The following is a 22,795-nucleotide window of genomic DNA, read 5'->3' as shown; positions in this document are numbered from 1 at the left end:
TCTTGTTGAAAACTTTGTTGTGATATGCTCTACCCAGGCCAAAAACTCAAAAGAACAGGACCTTACTCTCTATAAATTAATATCATAAAATAAGCATATTTTTATACAGAGAACTATCAAGGAACGCACACGTTATTATAAATATATACTTGTTTATACTTTGAATTATCGGAACAATCTATAATTAGCAAATTGTTACTCTATAGTATATACGAGTATACATAGTTAGATTTTTTTTTTTTTTTTTTTGAGGAAAATACATAGTTAGATATAAGTATTTAACTTTATTAAAGTTTACAAATTTGTATTTTCCAAAACTTTTTTTAGAACAAAAAATGAAAAAGAAAAAGAAAGAAGGTAGCTTTGCATGGGATTAGTGAGGCCAACACTTTTGACCACAGTTGCATTGGTGAACCAACCCCCAAACAACAACAACAGTCATTAATTTGTTGGGATTTTTATTTATGCTCATCCTATTCGCCAGCTCCCTAGCTTTGCTATTTTAGGACCCTACATAACATAACATACATTTTTATTTTAGTAAAACATTAAATAAAAACTATAGGTTATTTTATTTATACACACGTGAATGTATGTATGTGATGAAAATTAAAATTAAAGACTTTTCATTCCCAGGTAAGTAAATTATCCGCTTTAGATCATCAATCACCTTTTTCTGGTGTGTGAACATGATCTCGAATCTATGCTTACTTCCTCTTTACTCCCTCTCTTCTTTCTCCTTTTTTTTTTTTTAAAAAAAAAAAAAAAAAAAAAAAAAAAAACTATATATATCCATACTTCTATATGCTAGCTTTGGTATTAAGGTATATGGTTTAATTTATAAGTATAATAAGTACAAGAAAATAAGTAATATAGCTAACTTGTTATTCTTTGCTTGGAATTTTAGGCTGGCTTAAACTTTAGGCTATGTATACATATGGAGGAAATGACTTCTTTTGTTGACTTTAACTTAGTGGAGATAATAACTCAGATAAGTGTGAGTGAATTATGTCCTTAGAAATTACAAGTCATTTATGGAATCTATACAATTTTTGTGGTATAGATGTTTTACTTTATCCGTACAAAATAATAGCCGTGTATGATTTAATGAAATCATAGCTAACAACTTAAGCTTCCTCTGAATTTTATTTTTTATTTTTTTTATTCTTGCCATTTAAAATCTTTTATTGGAACCAAAAAAAAAAAAAAAGAGTAAGATGACCAAACTAATGGATCAAAGGTAGCAAAAGCTAGTCATGTTTTGCATATTTTTTTTGAATAGAGTCATGTTTTGTATATGGTGAAAATTAAAATCGGAAATTATGTGAAAACAATAATAAAATGTAAATTTAATATTTTTATGTCCCACCTTTATTAACAATGGTTTACGAAGTAGAATAAAGTAACAAACTATGTACGTAGTTTGTTAACTACTAGTATAAATTACATAGTATATTTCAAACTTGAGTTGTATCTTTTATGGTTTTGCAATTTATATCCTAACTTTTGAATAATTAATGGAGAATCAAAAAGAAAAAAAAACGGTTAAAAAACACATGCACATTAAATTGTCTAATATTTCAACCAAGTATTCATCTCTCAAATCATGCACTCAAAAAAACTTAGCCCCTACATTATTTACTTCTCCATCCATCAACAAAACTAGACCCACATATAAGAACTACTATACAATCTAGACTATACCATAACACCAAGAATCCAATGAAGCTCTAAATAGTTGAATCAAATAAAATGGACTAATAGTAATCAAAATATTAGGTTAAATTAGCAAAAAAGAACTTATAACATATTAAAATTAATTACTATCTCATAAAAATTAATCACCAAATTACAAAATTAATCCATTAGCAATAGCTCTATTAGTATGAACATGAGTAGTTTCATACACCGGCAACTCTTCAAGGTACATCCGATGATGATCACTTCCAACTTCTAGCAAGTGATCGAGCTCGAAAAGATCCGAGCTACAACAACTAACATCATCATCCTCCTCATCCTCATCGTCGAAAACGCGATTTTTCGTCTTATTATTACTACTCTCATTTTGATATTTTCTTCCATGATGATAATTCTTTAACAACTCCTTAGCAACTTCTTCTACTCTCTTTTGCTTTTCACTCATCTGAACTTTAAACTCGTTTTTCAACGTACTACTATTACGAGTAGTAGCTTTCTCTCTCCACCTATCTTCTCTTTTACCATCATTATACACTTTATCATCGTCGGTGGCAGCGGTGGTGGCGGCGATCACGGTACTCACCGGACAAAACCTCACCGACCGCCTCTCAAACCTCCCGGCGGACGACGGAGTTTTACTCAAACACGACCGCGAGTACGACGACGCCGTAGACGGCGTCGACGTAGAGTATTTCATAACATTCGCCGATGACGACAACGACGACGATGACGATGAGATCTTCGGCTTTTTCGACGAGTTTGAGTTAAACAACGAGTTAAGAAAGCTAGCGAGTTTACCACCAGGTGAAATCGGTTGTTTCACTTTCTTCAAATCGCCGTAAAGCTTCAACGCTCTTTTCTGAAGATTACCTTCTTTGTTACCTTTCTTCTTCGCCGGAATTTCATCGGAGTAGCTTTTCCGGTGAAATTCCGGCTGACTTAGGTTTGTTTTTATCGGCTTCAATGTCGGCACCGACTTCGATTTTGATGATCCGTAGAATGATTCAGTATCAGATGACGAAAATCCTCCGATTCCGGAGCTGGAATCGGAGGAACTCGTCGAAGAAGACGAGTTAAATTTAGCAGAGGTAGAATTAATCGCCGCCATAGAATTACGGCGGCGATTAATTCTCTCGTTATCCATCCATTGCTCTAACACCACTCGATTTACGCCTCGTAGTCTCTCGATCTCGATGTCTCTCTCAATTACGCTCTTACTGTTCTTTACCTTCCTGTAACCATCATTGGTTTGATGGTGGTGGTGGTGGTGGTGGTGGTGATGGTAATGATTATCCCCCTCGTCTTCGTCGAAAGAACGGTAGATTTCCTCGAGAAGCGAGGAGGAAAAAGAAGGGGAGTTGTAATGAGAGTTTTGATTGTAATGCTGTCTTCTGCTGCTGCTACTACTGGTGGAAGTTGTGGATATGCCGTTCATTTTTCGGGTTTCGAGTTTCGATGGAGAGGAGAGGATATGAGAAATGGTATGATGAAGGGGAATGGAATTGGGGTGAAAACAGGGGAAAATAGATGGTATTTTAGGGGTAATTTTAAAAGAAAAAAAAAAAGGGGGAGAATGAGTAGTGTTTGTGTTTGGTAGTACAAGAGTGATTGATGGTGTTAAGGGGGGAGATTAGAGAAGAGACAGTAATGAAAGCCTAATTCCACGCCAAAGGAGGAGGAGACAATTTTAGAGAGTGAGTATGAAGAATAGAGAGAGAGAACAGATGTTTGTGTTTTTTAAAAGGAAGTGTGTAATAGTGTGTGAAGTGTGTATGGAGATAGTCGGCTCTTATAAAGGATGTGTGGGTTTGTATGTACGCGCCCAAAAAGCGATCTATGTGGGTCATATAATGGTGCGGTATGGTTTCATTTTAAAATCAATTGATTTACACCGTATATTGTATAATAATTGTATATGAGAAATTTTCAATGATAGTCATTTGATATTACTTATTTTTAATGATAGCCAATTTTTATTTTGATTATCAAATTTCTCAAACGTGACCTTAATCAAGTGTGTTAAAATTGATAATCAAATTAAAAATTAACTATGATTGGAAATAAGCAAAAATAGCCAAACAGGGGCTATTATTGAGAATTTCCCTTATATATACGTCCTTGAATGAAAGCAGCCAAGGTCATTTTAATTTTTTTATTCTTTATTTTATTTTTAGAGGTTAATAGCTAGATGTACAATACAAGTAGTAACTTAAAATAAACTTGAATTTTTTTTTGGTATAGAAACTCTATAGAGGATTAAGTGTTGGTCAGATTAAAGACTCAAATTATTAACAACTAAATTTGGGTATACATGCATATATGCATGGTCTATATGTATCATGAGGATATACATAATTAGACTACTTACAAGTTCAAATGAGATGTAATCCCTAAAATCAATTGTCAATTATTTACTCGTTTAATACTTGTTTGTCATAATAAACTCATAATTTAGAAAAACCTCTACAAGAATATATTGTTATTGTACTTCGTACTAAATAGGAGTTATAAAGGATCGAATAAACCCTGTTGAGAACAGTACCAACAATTAACAATAATAATAATAAATAAATAAATAAAAAAGAGAGAGATTACTCTTGAGTCCTGACTTGGAAATCACATATTCGAATCATTAAAGGCTCTCATAGAGATGAATTCTTTACCCTTCCTTCGTCGTCCCTAAGGTATAGATGAAGTAAGATTTAACTAGAATTGTATCAGATAACCTAAAATAATAAACTCTGTTTCGGAATTGTTTTATTACCACCTTCAAAAAAAAAAATCTAATAAAGTGTGTATGATTAGACGAACAAAATGCTTTAGAAGGAATTGGAGATAGCACGAGTGCTTTAATTTGTCCTCACATAAATGGAAGAGTGTTGCCAAGTTATTGGAAATATAGCTTAGGTTTCATGAGTGGTTCCATTAGTAAATGACTCTTGATACTTTTGTATTCAAGTAGGCACGAAAGGTAACAACAAATAAAGACAAAAAATATTCTAAATTGGGACACTCGTTTTCCATTATTATTCGATCGGGATGATGCATGCTAACCGGCTAACACTAAACTCTCAAGTACCATTTATACTCCTACATACAACATTCAAGTGTCAGAGCCACAAGTGTGCAATACATTTATCATTGCCATATGCTATTTCTACATACAATATTCTAAATGTAAGATAGGTTTTTTTTTTTATTATTATTATTATTATTTTATTTTATTTTTTTTGGGGGGGACAACGAAGATAGGTATTTTTTATTAACATAATGTTAATATTTGATGTAACAGAGCAAAATAAATCTCACTTTTTTTTTATTTTTTTATTTCTAGCAATATATATTGTCCATATAAGATCAGACAAATCATAATTTATGAAATACTAACTATTCCGTATTAGTCATGCTAACCTTAGCTTGGTAGAGCACGCACTAACGGGTATTTCCATAAGAATTCTTCTATTCAAATAAATTATGTGAAATATATAACAAAGGCACATTTATAATTGAACGTGTAGATATTAACTATCTTGTTTCTCCCTTCTCTTATCCAAAATAAATAAATCGTGCATCGTATAAACTTTCTTATACGTAGTAGTAAATAGTTAAATTATAATACTATACACGACTACAAAGTACTCCTTACATTCATTTCTGGATTTCCTATTCTTTTCTCTTCTGCGTAGTTAAAATAAATCTGAAAAAAAATTAAAAATTACAGGAAATTTAGAACATAGAAGATCGAGCATGCTTAGCTGGAGGAAGACAAGTAGGGAAGTATGGACATGAAAATATTAATTGCTTTCCTATTCTTTTCTCTTTTGCGTAGTTGCGCTTCACATGTTATACTTTGAAATTTCTTACCTTTCTCCTCGATGAAAGAGGAGACCTTTTTATTTATTTATTTTTTTTTTTGGTTAGTTATTGTTATTTTTTTTTTGGTTAGTTACTATTAGGGCTGAGCAAAACTACCCGAAAAATTGAAAACCCGTTTCGTAACCGTTCCGAAAATTAGGATACTCGATCCGATAACCATTACAGTTCGGGTTCCGATAATTTGTTATCGGGTATAGTTATTGGGTATCATTTTAAACTTAACGGTTACCGGATCCGATAACCATAATGGTTCGGGTACTCGTTCCGATAACTTGTTATTGGGTATGGTTATTGGGTATCATTTTAAAATTAACGGTTACCCAATCCGATCCGATAAGCAATTTTTTGTTCTTATTTTCCTACTTAAATCTATTTTTCCAAAATCTAAACTCTTACTTTACTTCATAATCACTTTATAATATCGATGATTAGTAATATTATTAATAATTTGATCAAGATCATGTGGTATTGTTGTTAATTAGTGTTAAAAGATATCATAATAACTAAATTATTAAGTTTAATTATCATTATTGGATACCTTATTGGATACCCGATAACCGATCTGAAAATCCGGGTACCCGAACTTATTGGTTCGGTTTATGGATATCACTTTTAGTGATATTGGTTATCGGGTACCCGAACCGTTAGTACTAACAGTACGGGTACCCGTCCCATGCTCACCCCTAGTTATTGTCATTGTTGGAGGAAAATGGTGATTGGTAACCAATGTGGATTAATGATTATCTAATCTTCTCTCGTGTCTAGGTTTAATTATCATAATAACTCGTTGTGTTAATTATGCACTCTGATCCACAACCTAGGCCAATACACACAGTGGGTGTCAAGTTTTGGATCACGTGTCCAGTGCTTACATCACATGCAAGAGTATTAACTGGTTGCGTTAATATTTCTAGGTGCATACATGCAACAAAGTATTTTTACATCACATGTAAGGGTATCTACAAAAGAACCATTCATCATGAAAAAGGACACAAGAAGTACTACATGATGACTTAGCTTCTAATATACTTGGTATTCGTTTTTCAAGAAGGGAAAAAAAAAAATAGTCTTAAGTGTCTTCCCATCTTTCACACTAGGAGCTCCCTAGGTAGCTTTGTAGTACTTGCATAATTAAGTGTTGTACGAATTAGCTTAATATGAACTAATCTTAGCCTTTTGAACAAGAAAAAGATCGAGATTAATTAAGAAATAAAAAGGTTAATATAAGAACTATAAGTATAGTACTCCAAAATTAGGACAGTAATTAATTAGTTAAAACCCACTTTAATTAGTTGGATGATCCTTTGTGTGCGCATGTGCATGTTAAAAAGAGAGTAAGAATTTTTTTGTGTATGTTTTGGTGGGCTACTCTTAATATGCATAATAATGATTGCACTCGTGGCTATTCCACCTTTATTAGAGAGAAAAAAGAAAAAAGATAGGATCCCTTGTATGTTTAATTTAGGTGCAAGAATATTTAATTATTTTTTAATTAAAAGTAAGATTTGATTTTCATGTTGATTGATTGATTTAATTAAGCAAAGGATTAGAACAAATCATAAAAGTGGACCAATATGTATAATTGATAATTATTTTATTGTACTATTACTTTAAAAAATTATTATGTAATATATTTTTCATGCTTCTTCTATTCTTTTCCCCTCTTCCTTCAATTCGTCCCTTCAAATTCACGTTATATATAATGATAACAACTTTCCACAAATTCATTTAAATATATATATATTTATATGTAAATATATTGTTTAGTATGTACTTAGACTAAATAATCGTCTTTAGCTTGTTTGAGGAATTGTACGAAGATACCTCTTTGCTTCCTTTTCTAGTTATTCTTGTTTCATAGCTAATTTTATTAGCATGCTAGTGTTTATAAGATATTTTAACAAACTTATTATATATACCTCTTGAATTTCAATATCCCTATCTATATCTTTTTTAGGTTTAGTGATTATGATACTAATAATCAAATGTCATTTTTGTGTATAGTTTACATCGAGGAGAATTCTATGAACTAAATATATGTATCGGATATATAAACCTATCAAAATTAACCAAGAATTAGGTTTTCAATTTTAATTGGGTGTTAGAAATTGGTAGATCCGCTCTTGCCTCTTAAATCCATGCACTTGTAAGTAGCTTTGATTGCCTATGAATGATGATTTATAACTGTTTATAGGACCTAGCTAGTAACATACACAAATTTGGATCAAAGAAAGTTACTTGACGTAGCACTAACATCAACAAAATTTATCATGATTAGACTTTAATTAGCAAAAAAAAAAAAAAGTTGGCATTCTATGAAGATTAATAAATCTCTACTATTGCATTTCTAAAGATTAAATAGCTAGTGAAGCTAAAGGTAGTTTTAGGTTACTATATATTCTAGTAAGCTACTAGCCTTAGGGCACCAACTAAATCATAGCTAGCTTGGTACCCTTGTTTAAAGCATAAATCATGCTAGGTCATTCATAAATAGTCTAGTACAAGCATATATGATCGTTGTTGACATGTGTCCTTATTGTTTTAGAACTTTAATTTGCATGATCATATTATAAAATTATGATTTAGCTTGTAAAATTAAGCTAATTTAAGCATGTAATTAAATTTTGAGATTCCCTTGAGATCGTGATTTTGTGAGGTGACTTGAAAAATGACTAGATTCCATTCAAATCATGGAAATGTAATGGCCACTTTGGAAGGAAACCCACTAAGCTAAGCTAGCGAAAGTAGTCTTTCAAGGTATTTTTTTTTTTTTTTTTTTGCAAATTCAAAAGTTCTTGATTATCAATTCGAAATTGGTTGCCATTGATGGTCTAATTCAAACAAGATATATATCATTATCATCAAACTTAGGCAAAATTATAAGTTTGTAGTAGTTTTTAATCTTTTAACTATAATAATTCAAAGCTGTAAATGTGAAATATTTTGATGGTGAACAACTTCATCTGTACATTCAAACCACGAAATATGTAATTCCTTTATTTCATTTTTGTGTATTATATATATATTAAATTAAAATAAAAGAGTTCTAGCTCTAGCATATTTACTTAAATTATTTTTCAACAGAATTTCCTTATTAATTAATCATGTGATTGAGTGTTCCTTAAAGAAGAAAAATGCACCCCGCTCATCATCTCACTCCTTATACACGTATAAAAGTAATCTGTACATATAAATTTGGATATCATTTATTAAAGCTCTTGCGTTCACAAATGTACATAATCTTAAAATCACTGATTAAATTTCAAAAGTAGAAATACTAAACATAATTGCACGAAAAAAGCAATCTTCATGTTAAACTAGATAAGTAGCACGTAAAAAAGTAAGTCTAACTCGAAAATCACCTAGCTTGATTCATACAAATCAACACGTAAGTTAATTTGTTAACCGATCCATTATTATTATGCAAATGAATGCGCTTCAACTATCTCCTATATATGATGCGACGTAACTACATGCAAGGTACTCATGCATTAAGCTACCTCGCAACCTAAGCTACGATATTATACTAGTGGCTGCCAATTAAGTATGCGTAATAAGGTGCAAATAAAAATTCCCTAATTTAATTTGATTGGTTAAATTAAGGGTCTAATTTAAATTTGTTACCCACTTGATGTTATACCACACCCACCTAAATAATTAAAGACTTAATGTCCATGTCTTTCATCATTTCTTCCTTAGAATAATGCATGTTCATCATCTTATCAATTATAAGTTTATAACTATATTAATCCTTTTTTAGTTGGAAAATTGAATCTTGGAAGGTGGATTGATTACTCAACCTCTTGTTAATAGTTCTTAGATTTATTGAAATGATTACTAGTTTGTGATCCTTTTTTGATTAATTACTGTGTAATAAATCTATAAGATGGTTGGATTTTTTTTTTTGTGGTAGTAGGGACTAGGGGCAGTATGGGAAATTTGATCATAAGTAAAATTAATAAATTAAAATGGTTCACTCTTATAACAATTATACAAGTATTTAGCATTTCCAAAAAAAACCTTCAAATCTTTTCTTTGTATATTTTAAATGTTGTCAACTTTGTAAATGAAGAAATTGTGCAATAATTAATTCTATGTACGTGCTATGTATTATGTAAAAGTGTATTCTTCACCTTTTTTTTTCAAATTTTTGATAACGAGTATTACACTTTATATAGTGCATTTTAATCTCTCAACCTTACCCTCGAAGTAATTAGTGAAATAAACCTAGCTACTATCACTAAATTTAACACTCATAATAAGACAAAAAAAAGGTATGACATTTTATGTAATAAACCCTCAAGTTAGTGTTATTTTCCTCTAAGTTAACTATCAATGTCGTTATTCACATGTCAAAAGAGATTTCGAAAAAAAAAAAAAAAAAAGTAGCTCCCAAAGGTTCACCCACCCGATTCACATGAGCCCAAAAATAAAGTAGAGCTTAATTAAGAGGTTATTAATGTAAAAAACTCAATAGGGTCACCCACCCGATTTCGCTTTCTTAAGATTGGCCCATATTCTCGTGTGGCACGTGAACCACTAATCCTTTTGTTATAACTCACACGTGGCGATGCTCTTGAAATTGAGCCTTTAAGAGATTTTGACTTGTATACTTTGTTCATGTATACCAATATCATGATCATCCCACAACATCACCTTATTAATTATACACTTATGTCATGAATATGACTTTACATCTTTTGTAGGATTAAGATTGTTTTTTGTTTTTTCACTTCTTCGATTATAACTGCATCGATAACAATATCAGCGTCTCTTTCTAATATAAAATGATCGTAAACTCAATTATTTCGATCTCTTTTTAATGGCTTGCTAAAGACATGTACAAACAAATCAACTTACAACGCAAGACCTTCGATTATTTTAGTCCATTCTTCCAATTCTAAAACTTTACCTTCTAATAAATTGTCTAAATCAACACATTTACCTTTATAGTTTCAACTAATATATTGTCACACCTGTCATAGAAACAATACATTTACCTCAACAAATGCATATTATTATTGTTATAAGAATCAACTTGGAAATAATTTTATAACTCCCATCTAAAAATAATCTTGTTTTAAGTTCTACTCTCAAAATTTGTCACATTCATTGAATAAACACAAGAACCCTAAAATTTGTGCAACAATATATTACCTATGGCTATCAATTCTTAGACTCAAGGATACGTAATTATTAAAAATATTGATATTCTTGGTACTCCTTAAGAAAAAAGTACTATTCAAAGGAGTATTAATGAATTTGAATGTGCTTTATCCAACATCACGACAACAGTGTTCGCATAAGAAACGGACCACACACAATTAAGCAAATGTTAAGGTGGCAACACTGTTCCTTGCCTGTATTTGTTTGCAACAATACCTTTGATTTGTTCCTCTCATTGTCTCTAACCTCTTCATAATATTAATATTAATACATTGCTTCAAATGACAATTAATTGCTCCATATTTAGGAAAATAACAATTCATAATATTATGGTCCATATTTTGAAGGTATACCATACTAATCAGCATCTTTGTATAAATGAATACAGGTCTTAGGATTTGTACAATGTACATTCAATTCGCAAACGTGTACCCTTGGTACAAGAAAATTAAACAGTTCGACAAAATTGACACTATTCGTTAACAAAAGATAAACCTTCACATTAATCTCCAAATCAATAAGAATTTGTAATCCCGAACTAATAACATTAGTTCAAACAATACAAACTCAGCACACATTTAAGGGTTTTACTTGTACCCACTCAATTAAACATAGTACGAGCAAGCACGAGTTTGTCTGTTCAATAGGGGTGAATACAACAATCTCGAAAAAGAGTGGTACGAAACATGCGACGGAATACTCCTAGTCTATGGTCCATACGGGTAAATGTGAATATGAGAGAATAAAGGAATAAAGAGAGTTAAAGCGAAGTATACCCTAGTGAAATTGAGGGAACATATAATTTTGGATCAAAAAGCCAAAAAAAAAAAAAAAAAAAAAAGGCAGTAAAGTTTAAGTGACAAAAACTGTTCCTCGGGATCAACAAAGAACTGCCGCATCTTTTGCCGGTTATTTACCTCTTTACATCTTCACGGTTTCCCTATGATAAAGCCGAAACAACCCAGCTTTATTCCCCATCAACATTAAAAGACTGCTACAAATTAAAGGACCAGATAAACTGCTTTTCCCTCTCTTAACTATTCACTTTCATATTACACCTGAAAAAATTTCTCTCATTCAAATCAATCTAGTTATAAAGGATATACAAGATATCTTCAAACTGACAGAGCAAAGTTAGAGCAATATAATAACAAGCAGTACACTTGGGATGCAAGCCGTAGTAGTCCGAGAACTCTAATCTGTTCAAGAGGTCAGGGGTTTGAAAACAGAAACATAATATAATAACGAGTGAGAAGATGAAATCGTTAATATGAACTTGTACTATAATGTTGAGCGCGCTAAGGATCTGAAAGAAGATCAATGCATGGAGTTCAAAAAGGGCTATGTTAGATTATATTAGGTTTATGAGAGCCAACAGCATTAGAGAGGAGAGGACAAGACAGCTGAACACCACATATTCTATTTAATAAAATTGATAAGAGTTAGGGTCATAATAACAAGAAAATTTGGAACCTGTACCTAAATAATCCACCCCTGACATAAACAATCATGGAATGGATTAGCTTCTTAGAAATTTGTTGTCCAGTTGTGATGACTGATTTGAGGCTGCTGATAACCCCCAACCTGTGCACCAGGAGCTGTTGGAGCAACTCCAACTCCAATATTGCCACCGCCCAGATGATGGGCATTGGGCATTGCAGTCGGCTGAGGAGGATACATCCCAGGAAATTGCATTTGAGAAGATTGTGCTACACCTGCTCCATTGAAAGAAGCATGACCTGTGTGGGACTGTAAGTAAGCAGCAGGGTGAGTTGCCTGCCCCTGCATGTTATAATATGGAGTTGATTGCATCCCAGGATGATCCCTGTGATTCTGAATCCAAATTTCAGAAGTTTCAGCCTGAAATGATAAAATAATGAAAGATAAGGACAGAAACTAAGGTACCAGATTTTTTTACTAACCATCTGTTAGATGACTCTGAGCATAGAATGGTCACAGTTTTTGTCCAAGTAATAATGAATACACTTAAATGCATCACAATGATAATCCACAAATACCATACAAGGTAATGTAAGATACTTTGACCTAACCTCTGCACAAGACCCACAACGAGAGCAATATGTACTTGTGCAGAAAAAAATATTCCAAGTTCATACTTCATGTTAGAGGATATAAATCACGATACCTGTGGATTTGGCACGTAAAGGTTGTTATCTTTATATTTCATGCGGGATGAATCATCAAGACCTGTAGGTCCACCAACAACTCCTGGAGCATTGATGGCATATCCAGAGGGGTTAGCCAAATTGCCAAAGCCTGTAGGACTAACTGCAGGAAAAGGTTTGAATTGTTGAACCCCATACTTAAGGCTGTTTGCAGGAATATGGGAACTGCCACCAGGCATCAAGACATAACTGCTTCCATTTGATAGGTGGGGATAGCCAGGGTTGCCAGAAAACCCAGGAACCATTGGTGGAACATACAGTGGAGGAAGATACTGCCGATATGGCATGACATTAGCATAATGCGAAAGATGAACTTGCGGATACATCTGAGCCATAGGCGCCTGCTGCTGCATCATTCCAACAGAAGATGATGGAACACTGTTGGCAGTGTGTAATGGTAAAGCCTGTTGATACACAAGCAGATAAATTTAGGTACTGAGACTACTGACTGAACAACATCGAACTCAAAAATACAAATTTCAGGCAGAATATCTTATAAAAATGATACGTTCTCAGCAGTCGGCGTAACATCAAAAAGAACTGCGAAAATTTAGCAAAAAGAAAGCATTTCCTTTTACTGTTGTTTTAAAGTATTCAATTTCTTCAATATGGCCCTGTTATAGTATTTGATAACTTATTAAATCAGGTGGAGAGCATAATGCTGTCTCATCTTTGCAAAGAAGAACAAGAATCCAACTCCTCACCTCAAGAGCCCCATCCACACAGCAGTCAGCCAAATATGTCCATGACATTCGTACAACAGAAATAACAAATCCATTTCACAATAACAAATCAAAAGACAGACTACTTTTGTTTGTAAATGAATTGCAAACAAAAACTACCTCCTGAGGAGAGGGTAGACCAGAACCACGTACAGCATCATCAATAGAAGGTCTAAAATATGACACATCGTAAACTGTTTGCTGATCATATGCCTGCAGACAAACACACAGCACACTGAGTAAAGCCATTAAATGAAAATACATCTTTCCACATGAAACACAGCTTGTAAGTCTAACCATGAACATCAAATTTAGACACATGACTATCAATCATACACAGGTCCTTAAATAATAAGTTTATTACATGGTTTGTTAATCATCTCGTAAAGCCTCTCACATTGTACTGATTCCACATATTGCATCCACTGAAGTTGACTTTTGCCAAAGCAACATTCAGCTTAGAAGAGCTCTAGTCAAACCCATAACCTGTGTTTCGTGGACTTGGCTACCCTAAGTAGATGAGTTATCTAAACTTAAGCCCAAGTGCAGAGCTCAAAACCCAAATAGATCACTTTAACAGACTTTCAAACATTACCCTACAGTTGAATAAAAGGGAGAAAGGAAACAAGTAGCCTTGAATCAGAACAGAGAAACCCATTGATGTACTACACCAGACACATATGTAAAGATACCGAGAATAAGCCACAAATTCTTGGACCTTAATATGGAAAATTTCATGACCAATTGATTGATCTAGGGATTTTTCCTAAAGGCCCAACTCTAAGAATTATCAATTTACAGTCATTAATACTTCAGAGTGCATTGTTTAGAGACAATTTTGAGGTATACAACATAAACTCTTGGTCAATGACCTAAGACATGATGACAGATGGCTGAAGTAATCTCTAGAATGAGAATAATAATTCATTTCAATTCATCCTTGTTAACTGGTGAGAGGTCCATGTTTTATCTGATATTCTAATCTACACTCTCATTGTCGAGTCATTGATAAGGTATTTTATAAATATTCTACCAGCACAGGTACTATAAACAGCATTTGTCCAAAAGCATGTGAACAGGTTTGTCTTGTCAAAGAAAATCAGATAAAGAAAAATCAAGGTAACCACTTAGTTATAATAGAATACAATAAACTTACGGAAAAATTAGGGAATTCTGTAGACTCCTGGTGTTGGTGAGACTTTGAAGCCGTCAAAGATGAGCTGTTGTGGACCAAACCCATATTACTAAAATCTTCTGCATTGGAAATACCAGATGAATCCTTTTTGTCAGGCGACAGGTTTTCTGATGATGCCCTTGAAGGACTACTAGAACCAGAATTCCGAATTTGACCATCAGCAGAACTTATCTGCTGGTTGCTGCATTGCAGATAAGAAAAGACATGCTGCTAAGTTCATATATCACAAGTAAAGTAGTAATGGGCAATAATACAAAAACAATTGACTTTTACAGGTCATGAGAAGCAGGAACTCAGGAAGTACAGCAAAAGTATAGTTCAGGGAGCTCAATACAAAACTGTACCTCAGATTCAGGGTCTAATTTTGAGTGTCAAAGCATAAAAAATTCCACTAATACATTTTAATAAAAAAAATTATAAGCCAAATAACTCAACAAACCTAGAAGATGCCTCGGGTGTCTCCTCAACTCCATCGACTGCTTGAGTTGTGGAAACAGAGTTCTCTGCAATATCTGATTCCAGACCAAAAGTTCCAAAAGTCAGCCTACGTCGGTCATTCTCCGGAACCCGAATGTGTTGAGCAATGATGACATTTTGACTCTCCTGAATGTTTACTTGAGAGAGCTTATCTTGCAACAGCTCCACTTTGTTCTCAACATTCTTGGAATTATCAGCCAGATGCAAGACAGATTTCACGGGTGATCCAATCACACCCGGACTCGACACACTAGACTTCTGGGTTGACTTGGGCTTCCATTCTTTACCGGGCAAAGCACCTAAAGAACAATTCAACATCAAAATTCTAAACAATGAATATTCAACACAATCAGAAACACAGCCTTGTAACTAATATAACTTGAAAAGGAAATAATACACTACTAATAAGATAGACTAAAATAATCTAGTGGGATATATATCTCCGTAAAAATGACATCTGAATTTTTGGGTCTACTTTCTCCAAAAACCTTTTGAGTTGTCTCACCAATTGGTAGTCTTTCAACAATTTCATGTACTAGATTCAGGTACAAGAATCCTTTGGTTGAAAGTCAAGTTAGAGTGTTCTAATAATCAGGCAAGTATAGCTTCAGCATTGTAGTGACTAGAACTTGAATATTGGCTCAAAAGTAATTTCAAACTTTCTTTGTATACAAACAAACAGGATAATCCTGTGTCCTTGAATTGACAATAGTCTTTCAGCTTACCTAGCATCCTCTGTCAATTGTCAGTTTGTGAATTTGTGATAAATAAGGGGCAGTTAAGGCTTGACTTTGTAACGTACTAGTTAACTACTACGGTAATATTAGAAGGGAAGCAATTGAAAGATGAATTCTAGGGAAGTAGGCAGCTATTTCATTGATGAATAAGGATCAAAACTTGCACACAAGGAGGCTTGAGGCCACCACTCTCTCAATAGTACCTTGAGGGCACAATTCTCTACACTCAAGTGTTTACAAAATACCAGCTACCTAGCACGTTCCTACCCCCCCCCCCCCCCCCCTTTACTTATATGTACACAATCAGCCAAGAACAGAAAGATGACAAATATTGCAGCTGTCACAATGTGACCTTCACAGCAGTCCTTGGCTGCTCACTGATTTGGTGGCTACTCCCCTACCTCCTTCCCTAACGGACCCTGCTGCTGTCCTTTCCTGCCCCTTCTTACATATGTGATCAAGCCCTTGTTCTTGTTGCTCAAGTCATTCGTTACAGACTTCAGTAATAGTTACTGAATCAAGATTAGGTTCTATTCAAAAAGAACTGATACAAAGTTCAACTTCCTCAGATAAATTATTTAATTTCCAAATCCTGATTCATTAGATTTGGATGTTGTAATTAATAAAAAAATTACTGCGTTATACTACTACTCAAAAACAAAGCATCCTTTTATAATGAAGAGAAAGCACTAGTACTCATTTTCATACTCAGTTGCAAGTATCAACATATATCTCCTATTCTATTAACCACTAATATCATAATATTCAAAACTCCAATGAAAAGTTAAATATTTGTGCATGCACAGCACTAATTCCCAGCATCTGGCAGTGACATGGCAAAGCAGAATCGCCTATTTTAGCTTCCTAGCAAGAATACCATATCAAAACAAAATATTAAGCTAAAGAACTCTGTAGGAAAATAGGAATACATTATTTTAAAAATCTGAACTGCTGAACACAAGTGAGAGATGCCAAATTTAACACCAAACAGGGTATTTCTGTCAGCTCTCCGCTTGTGAGTTCTAAGACAGGACATGCAGCTAGGTTTCACCAGAATAGGCTGCATTAGTTTGTCGATGTTCAATGGCATTACTTACTATCCCTCTGTTTTCAAATTCCCTAACAATTGCAGCAGTATCAGGTCAACTAGATCATTTTAGGAGGTAATATGAAAGAAAGCTTCTTTAGGAATTAGCTCTTTTGGAGATTATTTAAAATTATGGTTTGCAATGAATGATAAAAAGTACAAGAAAAACACAACAGGTTGCGATGAAGATGAGAAGATAATTTATCTGTTAGCTAGATAAGACTTGAGATATCATGCCACAACATTGGAATTTCAAGGCTAAGCACAAAGTGGAATACCTACCTTTCTGATGGGAAACAGATTGTTGATGCAATCTATTACTAAAGTGACTGTTTGATCTGCTTCCAGTGGAGCTAACAACTGCAGATTCCACAGCAGTAGCATGAGTTTGGTCATGTCCAGAAGCAGCATTGATCGGCTGGAATGGTTCGGCTGTGGATGCACTTCCCAGCACTGAATTAGTATTAGAAATACTTTGCTGAGAAGGCAACTTCGAGCTATTATCTGAAGATTGTCGACGACTGCCAACAACTCCAACTTCACGTCTAATAGCACCAATAGCCGCAGAAGATCTAGAATCGGCTGACGGAACATGCACAGGATCTGAAGCAGAAGCATAAACACCTACAGTATTTGAAGAAACAGTACTACCGGCTTGGGAGTGTGAATCGTTTGGCCTCGTCACTATAACTTGTGACTCAGAATGTTTAACAGCTGATTTCTTCTCAAAAGGCCCAATTCGAGAGTCAGAATTTAAGTCTCGGGCTATTTTAGGCCGAAAATCACGCACCCTGTTGGAAGTTTGAAAAGAGCGCCCACTTGAGTGTCTTTGATAGTTAGGCACTGAGGATGTACTGCCATATCATGAAAAGTGATGCAACTCAGGAAACAGAAAAGCAAAGAAGACGGAATAAAGAGAGGAACATCTTTAAAAAATTTACATAGGCTGGCGTTCAACAATCATCTTGTGAATATAATTGAATACTACTTCATCCTTTTCTCAATTGATGCATACCTATGTATATGGCACACAAACCAATAAAAGGTAGAGAGAGTGGAGTGATGGACATAAATGCCCATGTACTAACCATCAAGGGCTGAAGTACTACAGGTAAAGTTTGGTCCCCACCTAAAATTTAGTAATTTTGCACATAAAATTTTACTAAAAGGAGAATAGATGCATCTATTGAGAAATATCCCATAAAAGAATAAGATGCATCTATTGTGAAATATCCCATAAAGGAATAAGATGCATCAATTCAGAGACGGAGGTAGTATAAAAAACTACTGCTGAACATCATCTAACATGTTTCATGACTTCAAAATAACAGCTTATATCTTTTGTAAAACAACATAATGATGTCATTAATAAACTTCCTATAGATACAAATTAAATTACATTTACATTTATAGGGAGGCTCATAGGCTAGATTGTAATTGAATATGAACCTAAGTTGTGAAATAATACTCTTAGCTGATCTCTTCATTCATATACATGAAAAATCCATGATAGAAAGTCCACCCCATAAGGAAGAGAAGTAAATAAGGTCATAAAATTTCAATATAGGTACAGAACGTATAGCAATTATAGCATGCACCAGATTTCAATATGTATAAAACAAACAAGCCAAAGTATAGAAAAGATTATGATGGCAGTACACTGATAATGGGTCTTCAGAGTAAAAATCACACAACAGTTGCAATACTGCATAATACTCCCACCTAACAGAAGTAGAAAAGCAGAGAAAAATAAGACAGTGAAAGATACCTTTTCTCAGAAACACTGTTACTCCGCTGATCATTAGGCAATGATGAAACTTGAGTTGAAGCCTTGGCATCTCTATCAGAATTCTGATTTACTCTGTTGTCTCTCACAACACGAAACTCCCGACTTACTCCAGCATCTAGAATAGAAAATATTGTCAATAACATTGAATTACAAGAACGTAACTCTTGCCATAGATATACTCTCCAGTCCTAAAGACAATTGTTCTGTTTAAAATTTTTAGAAAATATGAAGTACAATTAATAAGCAGAATGTAATCAATGGTGTGCCACAATAATGGAAGCCTGGCAAGATGTTTAGGTGTAAGTATTTTTCAATGAAAAAAATGGTGGATAAAAAATTTAAACAAAAGTTAGTAATTATTGTGGGATGAATGGAGTATTACATTCATCATTCATGTTCAGCTTTGTCAAATCAATCAAATGTTTCTGCTGAGTAATTAATTTTTAATAATATTCTAAAATTTATTACCACTGTCAGGAATCAATCCTAATAACATCAAAATATCATAAAGCACAATCTATGTAACAATTAGGGCATAAAACAAATCAAAATCTAAACTTTTCACTTCTTGTAGATTGTGATATCTCATCAAATACCTACCACAATTGTTGGAAAGGTGGGTAAGTATGTGGGCCACACATCTATTCTCCGGTACTTTCCCAGAACCACACTAAAACAATTTATAAAAAATAAAAATAAAAAACTATTTGGAGGATGACAATCACAATTTTAAAAAAATTTCAAATTTTGACTCAAATCAGAGTCATCTTTAACTGAAAAATTCAATCTGCTCGAATCAACATTCATACCTACCAAATAAAAGATGCATAAACTATTCAAGATTAATATTTTACAACACTGAGATCATTATTACTAGCACCCACATGTCTATAGCAACAGAGTACAAATGGTTTCCATTAGTACTAAACAGGACACAGACTGAAAAATATACAATATAAAGAAGAATAATAAACTGGCTTGTCAAAATTCCAATTACCATTTACAGGATTCCTTCTGTAGCCCCCTCTATGAACATTACGATTAGAACCATAAAACTTCAACCCTTGACCTGTATGTTCAGTCCGCTTCCTTGGCTCAACATGACCATTGTAAACTGCATTCTGGGAAATAATACCACATATTTAGTACCACATTCTAAGTACCACATAGTAAGTATTAATTTAAACCCAATAAACAGCACACAAAAAGACTTTGACAATAAATCCTAGACAATAACATAAATTAACATAACTGAAAATATAAATGAATACATGAGTATAAGGGTTACAAAGTGGCATTCTCAAAACATTAAGTCAAAATACAATTGAAATTTAATATAATGCTGTGTATTATTGACAGAAAATGAATAGACAGAAATGTATATATCCCTTTTACTCTAGTGATCAGTCTTTCCAGTTCAAAATGACAATCTATAGTCCTCTATGGCACACATAGCCACATCCAGAGGGCAACACATATCAATATATACTTGAATAAGACACAAGCTCAACCTAAAATACTCAAAACAGCAGAAGCCCATAGTCACAACCAGGTAAAAGGAGCATAGTCCTTAATTGTTACATGCCCTGCTCAGAGACAAGATTACAGTTTGCATACAAGGAATTTACAAAGAAACCCCAGCAAAGAGTATACATATATCAAAAAACAATTTAGGGTAACAACTTGCAGCAGCAATAATATGAATACAAATAATTTATTTGCTGATTCAAAAAATAAACAATAATGATAGGAATCACAAAAAAATTACCTCTTTCTTCTTCTCTCGTCTCCTTCTCACTTCATGAAAGGGATCTGCCAGATGAAAATCAATAGATTAAGACTGAGTAAGAGTGTGAATTTGATCATTATGAACATGTTAGATCGGCATTCAGCAAACTATCTACTAACCACCTACAACAAAATTAGATAGCTTGTACAGTCCAATTAATCGTTTACCTCAATCAACCTACATTTTGAAGCAAAATCCTCCCAGCTAAATGTTGCATATACATGCATATCATTAAACCAATATTCTCCTCAAAACTGACATTAGTCTTGCAACAACGAGAAATCGATACAAAAAATCAGAAACACTGTAGTCTAAACCCTCACAAGACTCACTACAATACTTGAATTATTCAAACTAATTCAGGGCATCTTCTGAAATCCAAAGATTATATGTCACTAGTCTAGCATTATCTCCACACACCAAGAGTCCCATTTTAAAACTAGAGCGTAACATATTAATGCCTTATATCAACTCAAAAATCTAGCCTTAATAGTAAGAAAATTACAGGGTCACATTCGACAAAAGTTGCCTCATTCCTCATAAATCTCAGTCTACTCCCCTTTGAGTAGAGAAGGGGCATTATTTTTCTACATTCTCGTTCCAATCTTCGAAAAGCACAGAGTAAAAACAAAAAAAGACGGACACAATAAGCACACACAGTAATACAGTACAACAATCATAAAAAACTTAAAAGATTTCATAAAATATAAGCTTAAAACTACAAATACTTCATTATTACACCCACTAATTAAGCACCTTTTTAACATGCACTTCAAATTAGCAACTAAAACAGTAAAACCCCAGTTCCCAAACCCTTAAATTTCAAAACAATCAACAAAACAAAAACCCCAGAAATGGACAACAATATCAACATCAAAAACCCCAAAAACATCAAAGAAAATATACCTTGGTTCAATAATTTTTGAGCAGTTTCATTAGGGTCCATATTACTTTCTTTGAGAGTGTTGTAAATTTCAGAATCAGAGTGATTACCCACAATTTCTTTGATCGATTGAATGGTTTTCTCCACATTAGCAGAAACAATTGCAGTCCCACCTTCAGTCTTCAACATAGTAACCATATTTTTTCTGATTAAAACAGAAGAAACAAAAACCAAAAAAAAAAACACGCAGAAAAAACAGAAAAATCCCCAAATCTTAAAAATTAAGCCCTAAATTTACGTACAACGAAGAAGAAGAGTGAAAAACCCTAAGAAAAGAAAGACGTAAAAAAGGGTTTTAGGGTTTGCATTAGATGAAAGAGAAGGCGGAAGAAGAAGAAGGGGAATGAAGAGAGAGAAAAAAAGAGGGAGAGGGAAGTTTTTTTTGGGGGAGAGTAAGAAGAGAGAGAAACTGTTTTTTAAGGGTTTTGAAATTATTTTTGGCTTCATTTTAGGATGTCATGTTTTTCAAAAACTTTTTTTTATTTTTTCAAATTATTAATTTGGATTTTTTTTTCCAAGTTTTTACTTTGGGTTGCTTGGTTGGATTTGGAAGTGTTTGGGCTTTAAAATAAGGTTTGGTTTTTTTTTTTTTTTTAATTTATTATTGATTTTTATTTTTTGCTATTTTGAGTCAACTACTAATTAAATTCATAACTAGTGTGTGGCCCGAGCGATGTTCTGGGTTTTTTTTTTTTAACTCTTGTAATTGAATAAATAGGTTCATTTCTTTATTATTTATTTATTTATTATTTAATTTGTTTATAATTTATAATAGTTTTTCATTAAACCTTTGAATAAATTATTTATGGAACAAGTATTGACTAATTATATAAACATGTTCCTGTCAAAAAAATTATATAAACATGTCCTTTGTATATAATTTATAATATAATGAAAATAAAAACATAATTATTATCAAAATAATTAAATAACTAAAATTGATTTATAACAATAGTTAATTTTTCTTGCTTGTATGTATTATCTCAATGAGCATAATTAGCAAAAAATAGGATCGATTATTTTTAATAAAGAATTGCAGTTATTAAATGTTCAGAGATTTCCATCCAATCCATATACTTTACATATTTATGAGTTGAATATAAAAGTATGATTAATATATGGATGAGATG

The 22,795-nt window shown here is 33.1% G+C and overlaps 2 protein-coding genes across 4 annotated transcripts; both read right to left on the bottom strand.

Moving 5' to 3' along the window:
* Positions 1-1,808: 1,808 nt before the first annotated feature.
* On the bottom strand, positions 1,809-3,444 carry LOC145571764 (protein BIG GRAIN 1-like B). Its single transcript, XM_081630797.1, has one exon. It carries the CDS (start codon positions 3,131-3,133, stop codon positions 1,850-1,852), a length of 1,284 nt encoding a protein of 427 aa, XP_081486923.1. The 5' UTR covers positions 3,134-3,444; the 3' UTR covers positions 1,809-1,849.
* Positions 3,445-11,393: 7,949 nt separating this feature from the next.
* On the bottom strand, positions 11,394-22,153 carry LOC145570148 (uncharacterized). 3 transcript variants are annotated; one of them, XM_081629157.1, is made up of 11 exons: positions 21,629-22,152; positions 20,702-20,745; positions 19,931-20,054; positions 18,913-19,048; positions 17,427-17,998; positions 15,283-15,619; positions 14,805-15,024; positions 13,769-13,861; positions 12,887-13,330; positions 12,220-12,600; positions 11,394-11,798 (listed from the first exon to the last, which is right to left on the bottom strand). In XM_081629157.1, exons 1-10 carry the CDS (start codon positions 21,801-21,803, stop codon positions 12,268-12,270), a joined length of 2,478 nt encoding a protein of 825 aa, XP_081485283.1. In that variant the 5' UTR covers positions 21,804-22,152; the 3' UTR covers positions 11,394-11,798; positions 12,220-12,267. The 3 variants fall into 3 exon arrangements, 2 of the variants coding, with proteins under 2 accessions (XP_081485283.1, XP_081485282.1); XR_014096396.1 differs by lacking the exon at positions 11,394-11,798 and having other exon boundaries at positions 12,464-12,600; positions 12,887-12,969; positions 13,065-13,330; positions 21,629-22,153; XM_081629156.1 differs by lacking the exon at positions 11,394-11,798 and having other exon boundaries at positions 12,138-12,600.
* Between the last annotated feature and the right edge of the window lie 642 nt (positions 22,154-22,795).

The sequence above is a fragment of the Chenopodium album genome, chromosome 12, assembly GCF_948465745.1.
Source record: "Chenopodium album chromosome 12, dcCheAlbu1.1, whole genome shotgun sequence".
NCBI lineage: Eukaryota > Viridiplantae > Streptophyta > Magnoliopsida > Caryophyllales > Amaranthaceae > Chenopodium > Chenopodium album.
The sequence above is the reverse complement of the archived record's forward strand: the minus strand, read 5'-3'. Positions and strand labels throughout refer to the sequence as shown.